Source organism: Netta rufina (genome assembly GCF_964035555.1).
Source record: "Netta rufina genome assembly, chromosome: 3".
Taxonomy (NCBI): Eukaryota; Metazoa; Chordata; class Aves; order Anseriformes; family Anatidae; genus Netta; species Netta rufina.
In genome coordinates this window covers 81,446,866-81,460,694 of record NC_140125.1, presented here as the reverse complement: position 1 = coordinate 81,460,694, position 13,829 = coordinate 81,446,866, and the positions used below count along the sequence as shown (strand labels likewise).

Here is a 13,829-nt window from a genome sequence, read left to right as displayed (position 1 = left end):
ACCACCGTGCTTTGCCTTTGTTTCCACCTTTCCCGGCTCGTAGCAGGCTTTTGTCAAAGGGACGCGGTGCGGATCCGCTGCCCTGCGAGCGCAGATAAAGGCGGCGAACAAAGGAAAGCCTCTCTCTTATCGTCCTGCTGCTGATGCACAAGGCGCCCGGCATCCCGCCCGCTCCAAGCCGGCTCCCCTGGAGGAGCCGCTAAATAATTGATCAGGATCGATCGCCGGGGTGGATCGGGAAGGGAAGCCGGGCGCGTCCTTCCCCCATTTGCGCCGTAATCCGGTGGCACCATGTGCAGATAGATAAGGAAGGGGACGCAACTCAGCCTTCAGGCCTGGGCGGGGTCCTCGCCGTCTCATCTTTTCTTTTCTCTTCCCTCCGCTGCTCTCCTCCCTCTCCCCGGCCCTGGTGAGGTCAGCTCATGAATATTGCTTCATTTTCCTGAGCGGCTCCGGCAGCGCTGGGGACCTCGTGTGCGGTGCCCGGTTCCCCGTGCATGCATTTCGCCAGCCGGGCAGCAGGCAGGGCGGTGGTGAGTAACCCGGCTGCTTTACCCTCAAGCCTTTCTTCCTTTTTCTTTTTCTTTTTCTTTTTCTTTCTTTTTATTTTATTTTTTCTTTTTTAAAGGTGGGGGTAGGGGGGATGTTACTCCAGATTCAGATTCAACAAAAGCGCCGGGCGTGGAGGGGGAGCTGCGAGAAGCCTCCCACGCCTCTAAAACCCGGACAAAAGGCAGGCGTGCCCCGCCAGCTGCCACCCCCGGGAGGGACAGGGGTCGGGGGACAAGGGCCAGGGGCTGGGGACATCCCCACGCTGCCGGGTGGAGCCGCTGGACTCTCCCCTTTTGTTGCCGGCGGGTGTTTCTGCGCTTTTTCCACCTGCAGAGACGCAGCGTCCTGGCGCCACGTGGGCTTGCCACTGGAGGGGAGATGGGGTCGCGGAGTTTTGTGAGGGTTTTCGGAGGTTTCGGACCCGGGCTCAAAGGAGGCTTGCGTTGTGGGAAAAAAAAAATAAATCAGAAAAACAGTAGGGAAGAGTCAGAGTTAAGAGGAGGATGCAGGATCTAGGCTGAGCCCTGACTTCCTGCAATTTTTTTTAGGTTTCGGTTTAAAGAGTGGCATTTTGGACCTGTCCAGCTCTGAAAAGCAGCAGTTTGGGAATTGTATTTATGATTGCTAGAGAAGCAAAGCAAATCGGTGTTGTGGTGCAAGTATAAGTTTTGGTAGGCTTACACTCCCATGCTCGCTTTTTGCTTATTAATGCCTGGAAAAATCCTGCCAAATTATGTTCTTTTGAGCATTAATTTTCAATGGATTGGTTAAAATCAGGGTGATAATGACAGTGCATTTGAGAGGAAACCTTGTACCCCTGCCAGTGAGTGCAGAGTAAACACAGTGTCATTGTCTGGTGTGTTGCAGGGAATAAACCAATTGTCAGGGCAGGGCATAATGTCTACATTGACTTTGACCAGTTGGCTTTCTTTACTCTGTACTTTGCGGTGGGACAGTTGGGAATCACAAGGCCACGTTAGGAATGCTGTCATTTCAGTTTTGGCCCACATTTTCCCTTTAAGGATGGCTGAATAAAGGCTATGCGAAAACAGTTTATGGATCATAGCTATTATTTTTAGAATGCCTTACGGCACATCTTTGCAGCATGGTATGGCACCGAGCAGCCTATTTCAGTCATCTGCTGTGACCATGAAAACTCTACTAGGGTCAGGCCCTAGGGGGAAAATTGCCACCTGAGCACCCGCAGGTGAATACAGTGCCACATCTAGTGCTGGGCCAAGGTGCACTCCTTCCTTAATCCCTATGTTTTGGAAATGCGCTGGAGGGATTTTGCCCCGGTGCTGCTTCAGTGTAACGGGTAACAAGCCCGAATCGCTCCTTAGGTCTTGACAATGCTTCTGGGAGACAAACTGATGCAAAGACGGGTGTAGAAGTTGTTTCAGTGTCCCTTTTGCTCTCGATTTGTGCCTTGGAGGCCTCCCTTGAAGAGGCCCTGTCAAGGCTGAAGGGGGAGGCCCCGGGGGAAGCAGGTGCAGCAGCAGCGGGCACACGGCGGGGCAGGGCCGGGGCCCCCTCCCGGTCTCCCCCTGCCCCCCCGACCGTCCTCCCCGCTTCTCCTCCCGCAGCCGGCCGGCCGGAGGAGGCGGAGGACGCCGCCGGCGATGGACTCTCCCCGCAGATAGCCGCCGCCATGAGCCAGCCGCCCGCAGGGGGCGCCGCCGCCGAGCCTCGCCTGCACCCGGAGGGCAGCAGCGGCAGGAAGCAGCCGCGAGCCTCCTCCCCGGCCAGGGCCCGCGACGCCCCCCCACGACCCCCGCCCGCCGCCGCCCGCGCCCCGCCAGCCGCCGCCGCCGCCGCCGCGGCCGCCGCCTCCTCCTCCAAGGCCAGCTCCGGGGCTCCGCGGCCGCCGCCGGGACAGGCGGCGAGGGGCGGCCGGGGCCGCGCCGCCGAGCGGCCGGGGCGAGGCGCGGCGCCGCCGGGCGCTGTCCAGCCCGGAGCCGGTGCTGAAGCCTCGCCCGCCGCCGAGCCCGCCGAGGAGGCGCCCCCTGCGGGCGGCGGCGCGGGGGAGCGGGAGCGGGAGCGGGAGGGGGCGGCGGCGCCGCAGCCGCAGCCGCAGCCGCCGCCGCCGCCGCCGCCCAGGCAGTGGCGGGGGAAAGCGGGGCGGTCCCCGCTGAAGGGCGCGGGGGAGGCGGCCCCGGCGCCTCCATCTTCGTCGGGCGCCGCCAAGGGCCGCGGGGCGGCGGGCGGCGGCGGCGGGTTCTGGAGGGAGGGATGCCTGCAAAGTGAGCTCATCCAGTTCCACCTCAGGAAGGGGCTGGCGGCGGCCGCCCAGATGCAAACCAAGGGCAGCAACCACGGCAGCGGCGGCCCCGGCCCCGGCGCCGCCTCCGCCTCCGCCTCCCCGGCGGCCGCCGCCTCGGCCGAGCCTCCCCCGGCATCCTCCGCCTCCTCGCCCTCTGCCATGGCGGCGGCGGCCGGGGCCGAGGGGCTGCGGCAGGGCGAGGCGGGCGGCGGCGGCCGGAGCGGCACCCCCGAGGGCTCCCTGAGCCCGCAGCTGCAGGACGAGATGCAGGAGGAGATGGAGAAGCTGCGGGAGGAGAACGAGAGCCTCAAGGTGAGGGGCCGGGGGCTGCGGGCTGGGAGGTGGCGGGGGGTGGGAGGTGGGAGCTCCCGGTGGGGTCGCTGAGACCCTGGTGGGCTCGCAGCCGCGCTTCGCTGCTTCGTTGCGGTGCTCCTGATGAGCTCGGCAGCACTTAGGCGGTGTCCCCGCAGGGATGAGGGCCGGTCCCCACGCTCCGTGTTGGCCGGCTCCCCCCGTGCTTGCTGGCATTTGTGTTTTTGACCCACCTGTTGCGTCCCCACCCCTTCTCGCCCCGGTGCCAGAACGAGATAGATGAGCTGAGGACCGAGATGGACGAGATGAGGGACAGCTTCTTCGAGGAGGACGCTTGTCAGCTTCAAGAGATGCGCCACGAGCTGGAGCGAGCCAACAAGAACTGCCGGATCCTCCAGTACCGGCTGCGCAAGGCCGAGCGCAAGAGGCTCCGCTACGCGCAGACCGGCGAGATCGACGGCGAGCTCCTGCGCAGCATGGAGCAGGACCTCAAGGTACGGGCGTGAGCAGGTGTCAAGGAAAGAGGGAGCGCCAGGGACGGAGACACGGACGTGCTCTCAGTCCTCATGACTCAGGCGTTTCCATCCCTTCTGTTGTACAACGCGCACCCTACACAGCACGTAGGATTGCAGCGGCCAAGCCTACTGTAGTAATGTAAGCCCTTCAGTGAGTGGCCCAGTGGTGAGGCTTCGTGGGTAGGCTGTTCTCAGCTTTGGTCCAATCGTTTTTCGTGAAGGTAATGTGCAATAAGTGACTCAAATACAAATTGGGATCTAGAGTTTTGGATCTTTTTATGATGAACATAAACTGTGTCCTACCACTGCAAAATTAAACCAATCTCACTGAACGGTCCCACTGATTTTAAGGGCATTGCAGTACTCCTTCTTAACGATTTCAGAGGACTGTTATATTAAATACATGAAATCCTGACTTGGTGGGTGTCAGTGGAAAAACTCTTATCTTCAACAAAGCCTGGATTTTCCACATCCACCTGGAACCGTAGATGCAGCCCATCAGATTTCAGTGTGTCATCAGCTGTATTTAATCCATAGCATCTGAATGAACCACAGCCCATTGCAGAGGACAAGTTTCAGCCTTTGTTTAAAGACTGACATTAGTAAATAATGCATCATCTCCATTCTAGATTTCTCCAGTTACAGGGAAAAAAAAGTTTCTTGTGCTAGTTGGAATTTGTTTTATATTTGCTTCCATACTGTAGATTTTGTTAAGGCTGTTACTGAATCAGCACTTCTAAACCTTCTTCAGTTGATGGGTCTCCCAGTTATTTCTCATGGAAATGCAGACCTCTGCTATAGCAAATTGGACCTTGTTGACCACGCTACTGCCTGGGACTAGTTACGTATGTTGAATTCTGTGGACTGCAGTTGGAAATGATAATTCAATACATCTTTCTGATAAACACAATGGATTGAGAGTCTGTTATTCCCAGCCCTGTTTTTAGGAGTTGGATCACCTTTTCTGAAAAGTTTCCAGCTTATCATCATTCTTACTAAAACGTAGATACCAGGCCAAGGCATGTTCCAATAATTTTCTTGCTCATGCCATTAATAATGCTAATATCCTTCTTGGTACTTCTATTTAATAATCCTTTTCCGTGCACATTAAACAAACGCATCTGCTGTTTTGGCCATGACAATTCTGTAAGTAGCTGCTCACGTGGCTATAGACAAACTTGTGCCTTCCAGATCAGAAACAAAACTAGTGAAATGTTATTTTTGATGCACCCTACTAAGGGCTTAGGTAGAATTTCTAATCAAAACAAGGGGCATTTTGCATGCTCAAAATGATGTGAACAGTTGTGCTACACACCTTGCAGGCAGAATTTGAATGGGAACCTTCCTGTCCCAAGTGAACGTTGTGATTCCAGCTTCTAGAGTTGATTTATTTGTTGGCTCAATGCTACTTTGTATTTGCAAGTGATTTAAACAGAGGGCTGGGAGGGAAGTTGACTCTGTAGTTAGGTGCTCACCTGCCACATAGGAGGTACCAGCTAAGGCCTCAGGTTGAAGAAAGGACTCACTTCAGTTACGACTTCTCTTGTGTCTTTCCTAATAACCATGCAACTTACTACTTGGGAAAGAATAATGATTTTATGGAGCCTTCCCACATGATTGTGTCCTGCTTTGGGGTAGGGATGTTTGTCAAGTTCCATATTTCTGCCAAACTGAATTTCTGGTTCTTGCTAGCCATATTTGTAACTCCTGTGCAGTTCTTTGTAGTGATCCCAAATCTGCTTCTGAAGAATTTCTATCCAAAATAATGTTCTCCATTTTACAAGGGTGATACAAGAGGGGACGTGGTTCTTCAGAGGTACGGTCTTGCATACAGCTGTGTTAAAATGCATCTTGAATAAGTAAGCCCCTATTCCCAGGTGATCTTGAATACTCTGTAGGATTTACCTGCATTAATTACCTCTCCACTAAATTTTGTTACAAAACATCACTACCAGTAAGGATTTTGTTATTTCATTGTATTTACTGATTCAGAGTGTAACTGCGGGCTGCAGACAGATTCTGATAGGTTGCTGTTAAAAATATGTCCCCAATGATTTTCCATTTACTTTGGTTGGACAACTAGATGAGCAGTTTAATACTGACGATGGGAAAATCCATCAAAATACAGCCCTTTGGTGTGATTCTCAGCTCATTCTGCAGTCTCTTTGGAGTATGCTTATAATTGAAATTCCCCTCCACCCTCTCTTTCTGTTGGGCATTATGTGTCTTGAGTGTGTGTGCAGTGGGGGAGGTTATTGAATAGTCTTGTGCTACACTGCAGTGTTGTATCAGTAATTCACACACACTGTGTTTCTTGTCAGGGGAGGCTGACTCACTAGCTGCTGCTGTTTTCTGGTAGATCGGATTCTTCTAGACTGCTTGCTTACAATTATTACTTTTTCTTTAGAGCTTTAGTATGTCAAATAGAGTTCTTTGACATACCGTAGTGAATAACCCTGACGCGAGCTCTCTGAGCTCCCCTAAATAGTGTTAGGAAAGGTAAATTTTACTTTCTGATGTTTTAAAAAAGCATGAATTTGCCTTTTCAAATTATATGTCTAAATCACCATCATAGCAGGAATTAGTGTACATTTAAATATTTTAGTGTATGATTATAATTTCTGCTGGTTTCATCAAATAGAATGCAAATAGCTTGAATGGCAAAATTCTTTTTACCTTACCTAAGGAAAAGGAATTAGATATTGTCATGTTCCTTTTAGCTCTTCCTGTGAAAATGCAATTTAGAAACAAAAAAATCAAAAACAACTACAAAAAACCACCTCATGTTTATTTCAATTTAAAAATATTGGATTACATTTGGATAAATACAAGGTCAGTAAGGATGTTGCTTTTTCATATTTTACTCTTTAAATTAACCAGTAGCACTAAATGCCAAATAGTTAGATTATCTGTCCATGAAGGAGAGAGAAACTGAAAGGGTAGAAATAAAGGTTCATCCATTTGTGGTTCTATGCAATGGACAGGTACAGTAGGCCTGGAGAAGGTGGGCTCTGCTTTTAAACTGATGCTTCCACATGTCAAGTGTTTGAAGGGCATATCCCTTAGTGCATTGAAAAGCAGGGGGCTGGCAGTGGTAGAAAGAAAACAGATACTCCAGGAATAATGAAGATACGGTTTCATTTTGATGTAACAGAACCTAAGAAATGGTTACCAGTGGCTCCAGTGAAGTCCATAGGAAGAACATGCCAGCTTTTTGCAGGAATTGAATTTTGAATTGTTTAAAATTCTATCTGTGTATGCCATTGTCTACATGTTTCCTTACATGCTGCTCAAAACATCAGAATTGACCTGTAAATGGTTGCTTAGACACTAAGCACTTCAGCACTAATTCTTTTGTAATTCTTTTTTTTTTTTTTTTCTTCTTCTTTTTGAAATACCACTTCATTTAGGTTGCAAAAGATGTATCAGTGAGACTTCATCATGAGTTAGAAAACGTGGAAGAAAAACGTACAATAACAGAAGATGAAAATGAAAAATTAAGGCAGCAGCTTATAGAAGTTGAAACTGCAAAACAAGCACTACAGAATGAACTGGAAAAAATGAAAGAGGTTAGTGTTTCTATTTACTTCTACACAATGTATTTGAAGTTCTCAAATTCTTACTGTTAAACTTATTTTTCTTCCTGTAACTTGTTTTGGGGGCAAAAAATATGACAGACAAAAGTTGGAAGTAGCAAAGAGTGCTGAGATACAGATTGGTGACTGGCAAGCAGAGAATGAACTAAAATATTCAGTGATTTCTAGAAGAAATGGAAAGCAAACTGTGTCTTTGTTTTTCCCAGACTGGGAGGGAAATGTAGAACATAGCTGTAACTATGTAGCTATAATAAATGTAGAACATAGATGTAACAGAGTTCAGAAGCTTTGAGACTTGGTACTTAAGTTAAGACGTGTGGATAGAATGTTGAAAGGAGTCAGAGGCATCTGACTTTGCAAATGATGTTCCCCCCACGTTGTTACAAAGACCAGTATTTTCCCTTTGCAAGGGACTGGCAGGCACACTAAGACAGGGAATCGAGACACATCTCCATGTTGTTCAGGCATGCTCTTCTGGACTACTGGAGAGTGGGGGACTCCACCTGGCCTTTCAGTCTTAGCATAATTTTATTTTACATCTAATTCATCTACAAAATTACTCCATTTGCCATTATATAGATGCAAGATACCATCCCATTAAGTAAGCAGAAAATTGTATTACAGCGGTAATAGCCTGGCTGACAGAGATAATAAAGCATGTGGTAAAAGGAGAAACTGTTGAATAAGAATGAATTCTTGGAACAGATTTTAGAAACAATTCTCATGTTCAATGTTTAAAATTCAATGAATGACACTGATTTTCACATTTAGTAATATTCCCTAACAGAAATGCCAATATCTACTTTGATCTTACATGAAGCAGAAGAGATGTATTTGAGATGTTAAGAAAGAGAGGAGATTCTCAGTTGTATGATAAGTTACAGTATTTTTAAGAATTGCAAATGCTTACTCTAAGTGATGTAGTATTAAAAATATTCATATGTTTCCTTTACAGGAACTGAATTTCAACCATGTTAGTAGAGGATAAACAGGTGGTTATTTTTTGTCACCTTCTGCTGCTTTTCCAGATAATTGCAGATTTGAAAAGGACATGAAATCTGAGCCTTATTTAGCTTCCTCTCCTCTCTGAGATTTCCTTTTTCTGTTTTTACTCTGGTCTATGCCGTAAAATACCACTCAGTTTCTGGGACCATCTTCTTTATGACAGCATGGACTTTCTGTAATTGTCCTTACAAGTTGTTGTTAAGGTTGACTTTACTCCAAGTTTTCAATGTTTGTTGTCCTTCAGACTCTACTTTCCTGTATATTCCTATTTCTGAATCCTTTCCTCCTGCCCTGTGATGGGTTGTTCCACAGGTAGCTAGTTTGCTTTTTCCTTGTTTCTTCTTATGGGTCTTTGCACTACAGTGAAACGTGGTGGCAATTTAATACCTTGCATTCTTTGGGAGCTTTGTAGCTGCAGGACATTAACCCAATAATTAGGCTTCCTCATCTCTTTCATCAGTGGTCTTTTTCTCCTTATCCTGTCTCTTCCCTCTGGCCCACTAGGCTGAACTGTGGCTCTTCTGTTCTCATATTCCACTTCTTTTTTAGCTTAGGTATTTGCGTCTTTATGTCTTTGCTCTTGGAAGCCATCAAAGGAAGGATACTTCAGGCTCCAGAACAAAAAATGTATTTAAGTTAGGGGCTCTTCTACATGATACTATTTTCCTGAAGCTGAAGCAGATGAATGATTCCCTTTGGCACAGAATGGGGGCACTGAGCCAGAGCTGAGAAATGCATTAAGACTCTACACCAGAGTAGAGATGGAGCTGATGAAGAGTCAGAAATACATCCTTATACTGAGCTGGGGAGAGCTGCCATGCCCAGTTATTATGTGTGTCATCAGAATTATGCAGGAGTTTTCATTTATATATTTCACACAGACTGCTGAGTTTCAGTGAGCAGAGGAGGCTACTTGTCAGGCTAAGACTTCCAGCACAGGGTGGGAGATACTGGAGAACGGTTGAGGAGATGCAAGTCAGAGAAAAGCAAGTTTGAAGCAAAGGCAAATTATTATGCACTTTACAAACATGCCATGTCTTTGGGAACCAACGGAAGAAGGCAGATGAAGAACACTAATGCTTAACAATTTGAAATTTAGAATCTGTGAAAAAGCTATGAAAATGTTAACATGAAACAACCGTGAGGACAACCCATAGTAGTCCAAAGTGAATTAGATTTTTTTCTGTGACAAAAGCTTTTTCTTATTCTTCAGCAATTGGAGCTTTTGTATGTCACTGTCAGATAGTCACAACATTAATCTGTTTGCATGTGGGTTACTTCCTGTGGTTTCACAGTATTACAACCCACTCTTATTTCGGTACACCTATTATAACCAATGAAATCGTGTCAAGTAAGTTCTAATCAGCATAAATAGGAATGCAGAGTCAAGGCCTTTTGTCTGGATTGTGTTCTTCACTTTACTGTGCTTTGAATTAATGACAGAAGTAACTCTAAAGTCAATGAAGCTTTTTGATTTTACAGCATAGTAGCAGTGCTCAGAGTATATATATCTGATTTCTATACTTTTATGTTACCTAGCGTACTGCAGAAACACAGACCTAATTTTGTGCACCAGCTGATAAAGCTTCCCAGTCTTCTCAAAATCTATTTATTTATAACTGCCATGGGAAATTTGTTCTCCTTTTATGATGAATGGTGTGAGGTAGCAAAGAAAGGTTAAAAGACTTAATAGAAAATGTTGGAGGCAGAAACAGCATTTTTTGTCAGTTGGTCTCCAGAGTGTGACCAGAGTCAAAGTTTCCTGTGTAGATTCTATATTGTTTTAATACACAAGACTTGACCACAAACATGTCTATAATATAAATGCTAGCAGATGTGTTTGTGTAGACAAAGCTAGGGTGTAGAGACAGATCCAGAGTTCTCCACTGAACATTTTGGGGTGAATATAGACTTGTGAATGTATTTTTACAGAGAGATAGGAAATAGTTGCAATTTCCTTTCCTGGTTTGGAGCTTTTGGAAATATATATATATATGCATATAATATATATATATCATGACAAACAGAAGTTGATGACTGACTGCAGCAGAAGCTTGCAAGCATCCAAGGTTTGGAAGGTGCTCCAGTAAGGCATATGTTTTCTATCAGTTACTCTTACTTGCAGACCCCAGCCTGCAGGTATTTCATTTTGCAGTGTTATTCCTGCATGCATCCACATGGAAACACAAGATTTTTAATCTAGGTTGTCAATTTTCATAATTTATTTCTGGGAACCGCTGTTGATTTCCTCTTTGTTGTTTGATATTAATAATTCTAATGCTTTTTATTTATTTATTTTTTTTGAAGCTAAGAACAAACTAGAGACATAAAATGTTTCCTGAAATAAAGAGAAAGCAACTGTAGCTAGACGCAATTTTTAAATGTAAAAAAAAAAAGCTAATGGCTTGCATTCCTTAGCATATTCATTAATTTGTTTTTAGTTCTTACACTCATTTTAGATATGCAGTAAGAAAAGTAAGTAGTATTCAAATTGGCAACGATACTCTACTGACAGAAGCTTAATAATTCAAAGTATGGTAAGCATTTGTTGAAGCCTAATTAACACTTACAGACCTTTTAATGGTGAAATATGAACACAAAATAAGAATTCATTCCTTTGCTATAGCTATATAGGAAATGCCCAGTTAGCCATGTTTTAGAAGGTTTGTCATGAGAGAAACAAAGTAGGGGGAGAGTATGACAGATGTACTGGACCCTGGGCTTCATAAATCCTCATTGCAATGCAGATATGTAATTGCAGAAGGCACAGTGTTTTTTTCAGAGACATATGTCTTTATGGATAGAAATAGATTATTATGGATAGAAATAGATGCTCCAAGCTGGGCAGATGCAAGATAGCTCAGTTCTTACAGCCACGTTACAGTAATGTCATCAAGCTGACAATTTCTTCTTCTGAGCTCTGGTTATTAGCTCAGGTAGCGAGCTTGCAATAACCATTGCTACGTGGCATGAACCAGAGACATCTTGTGCCCAGTCAATTCAGAATGCAGGCAGAGGAGTTTGCATCTCTCTGCATGGATCTGTGTTTTCCTGGAGTGGTGCCTGTCTTATCAGTCTGTTTCGTATGTTGCATGAAGATGGAAGACAGCAGCGTGATCTAGGGAGCTGGGTACAGGGCTTGCAAGGAGGAATTTGAATTCTGTTCCTGATTTTGATACAAACCGCCTGTGGGACCACAGGAAAGTAGTTATACCTTTCTGCTTACTCTTGCAACATTTGTTCTGCCCTGTTTATGTAACCTGTGGGCACAGATTAGATCTCCATACATCACTGAGTGCTCAGGCTGAGCAGAAATCAGGACAGTAGCTGGAGACTTCACAACAAAAGCTGCTGTCAATGAAAGAAAGAAGGGAAAAACAAAAACAAACAAACAAGAAAACAACAACCCACCACTACAAAAAACAAAACTGGAGAGCTGTGAATAGAACTAGTAAGGGATATTCTTGTCCCAGTACCTTTGATCACTAATATCAGCCACTATGTCTCCTTGATAAAAATCTCTCATTTTTTTTCCTCTCTAAGTCTCTTCTTCTGTCATCTAACAACAACCACGGATTTCTTTTAACTCTTCACTTTTGCATCTGGATTGAGGGCAGTGGAAGATCATTCACTCTACTGTGAAACACAACTGTATCAATTATATCAGCAACTATGAGCACAAGAGAAAATGTTTCTGGTTGTAATGCCTGACTTCAGCCTTTCTTAGACCAATATGGAGCAATAGTAGCAGGAGTAATTAGGCATTGTCTTCTGGAGTTGGAACATAATCTGTCAGCTTGAGTAAATGTACAGATTGACAGCTAGGGAGGGGAGAGTATGTGATAGTTTATAAATACAGATTTTTCTGCAGTTTAAACTGGTAAACTCCAAGAAATAATTACCTGGTGATCTATGGGAATGGAAGATTTTAGAAGGGATACTATTGGGTCAGTCATGATTGGATGAATTGCAAAAGCACAAAGTGTGTATTATATATTGACACAAAAACATTCCAGAACAGAGGCATACAGGAACCCCTCAAAAGAACAGTTGCTAGAATAACTTAATACAAGCAAACCAGGATATTCTGTTCTTGGAGAGAGTATCACTTTGCTGAAGTGTTCTAAAATACTACCGGTGTTAATGTCTTCAACACATTGCAGAAATCACGTCTTCTAGTTTTGTAAAAAAGCTTTCATCTATTTCATCTTATTCATCAGATGGTCTGTAGGAGATACCCAAAAAGATGTTACCCATGCTTCTCTGTCCTTTGATCCTTACCCATAGCTTGTAGTTAGCCCATCACCCATAACAGTGCAATGCATTTGAACTTTGCATAAAGTAGAACCCTTTTCCCTCAGCATTCAAGATCATGTCAATCTATGGCAGCACTCCAGGCATGTGAGCTATCCTGTCCTGTCTCCCATGTTATCTGAGCAAGGTCATAGCTCTGTAACTGGGTGTGGATTTCTAGCTTGTGTTTCTTTCCCATGCTGCATGCGTACAAGTCACAGGAGATAGTAACCTGGTTGTGCTGCTTTGACAGGGAATGTTTGAGTATTCTGTATCATGTTGCCCTCCAGTAACCTCCTAATTGCACCCCCATGCTTCCATTTCAACTTTGATGTCTTTTCAAACAGCTACAATGGAGGGAGCAGGGACAAGGTAGAGAGAGAGAGATGAGATGCGATGTTATTACACCTGCTGACGGAGCTGATCAGCTGCATAGGATCACTGTAGTAAACCAGTATTCTTCAAAGAGTAATTTACTTGCTCCTGGCACCAGATGGCAGCAGGGTAGGATTTAATAAGTCTTTCACAAGCCCAGTTCCTCCCTGGGTTTTTTGGAGGACCCAAATGTCAGGTCTCGGCAGCACTGCTACTAGAGGTCCCTTTAAGCAGAGTGCTTTAGTGATCTGGAATCTGTTTGTTGCCTCATGAAAATTCAAGTTGCTTTGGTGAACAGCAGCATGATTATGAGATTTCTTTAAAAAAAAAAAAAAAAAAAAAAAAAGATTAGAAACAAATCTCTGCTTTGGTTTATGCATGAAAAAGCAAACAAAATCCTGTCTCCAAACCTGGCTCAGTTATTCTCTTAAGTGTCACATCCCTGCAGATGCAGAATCCCCGTTTACTTTAGTCAGACTTGCTTATGATTTGCTTCTATTACATTTGGTATCCTGCCTAAATATTTGTTCCTTTACAAACTGTACTCAGCAGGGAATGCTATTCATAATCTGTGAGGGTGTGATTCTGACTTCTTTGCTCAGAGCACACTGTGATCAGTTCCACTGATTTCACAGTGAGCAGTATAAGCAGAGTTTACTGCAGTTTAGTTTTCTGAGCATGTGAAAAGAATAATAATGAAGAAATACATTAATTTCTGTTACAAAATCTGTATTAATAATTCTCTAAAAATGTCATGCCATAAGGGGAAAAGAAAAAAAAAAGTATATTTGCAAAGCAGTTTACACTCAGACCTCATAAAATTACATTTTAATTATGTGCTAGCCATCAGCAATTCATGAGAAGTGTGCTTATCAGAACTGAAAATAAGCAGCCTGATTGTCAATAATAATAAACTTC

At 44.9% G+C, this 13,829-nt stretch overlaps 1 protein-coding gene across 1 annotated transcript in view; it reads left to right on the top strand.

Annotated features, from left to right (window-relative positions):
• Positions 1–2,203: 2,203 nt before the first annotated feature.
• Positions 2,204–13,829, top strand: part of MTCL3 (MTCL family member 3) — a gene marked incomplete at both ends in the record, with an annotated part of 29,091 nt that continues 17,465 nt past the window's right edge. The window contains 3 exons of the mRNA XM_084284358.1: positions 2,204–3,127; positions 3,397–3,621; positions 7,053–7,211. Of these exons, the coding sequence (XP_084140484.1) occupies positions 2,204–3,127; positions 3,397–3,621; positions 7,053–7,211 (1,308 nt within the window). The remainder of the gene's footprint in view (positions 3,128–3,396; positions 3,622–7,052; positions 7,212–13,829) is intronic.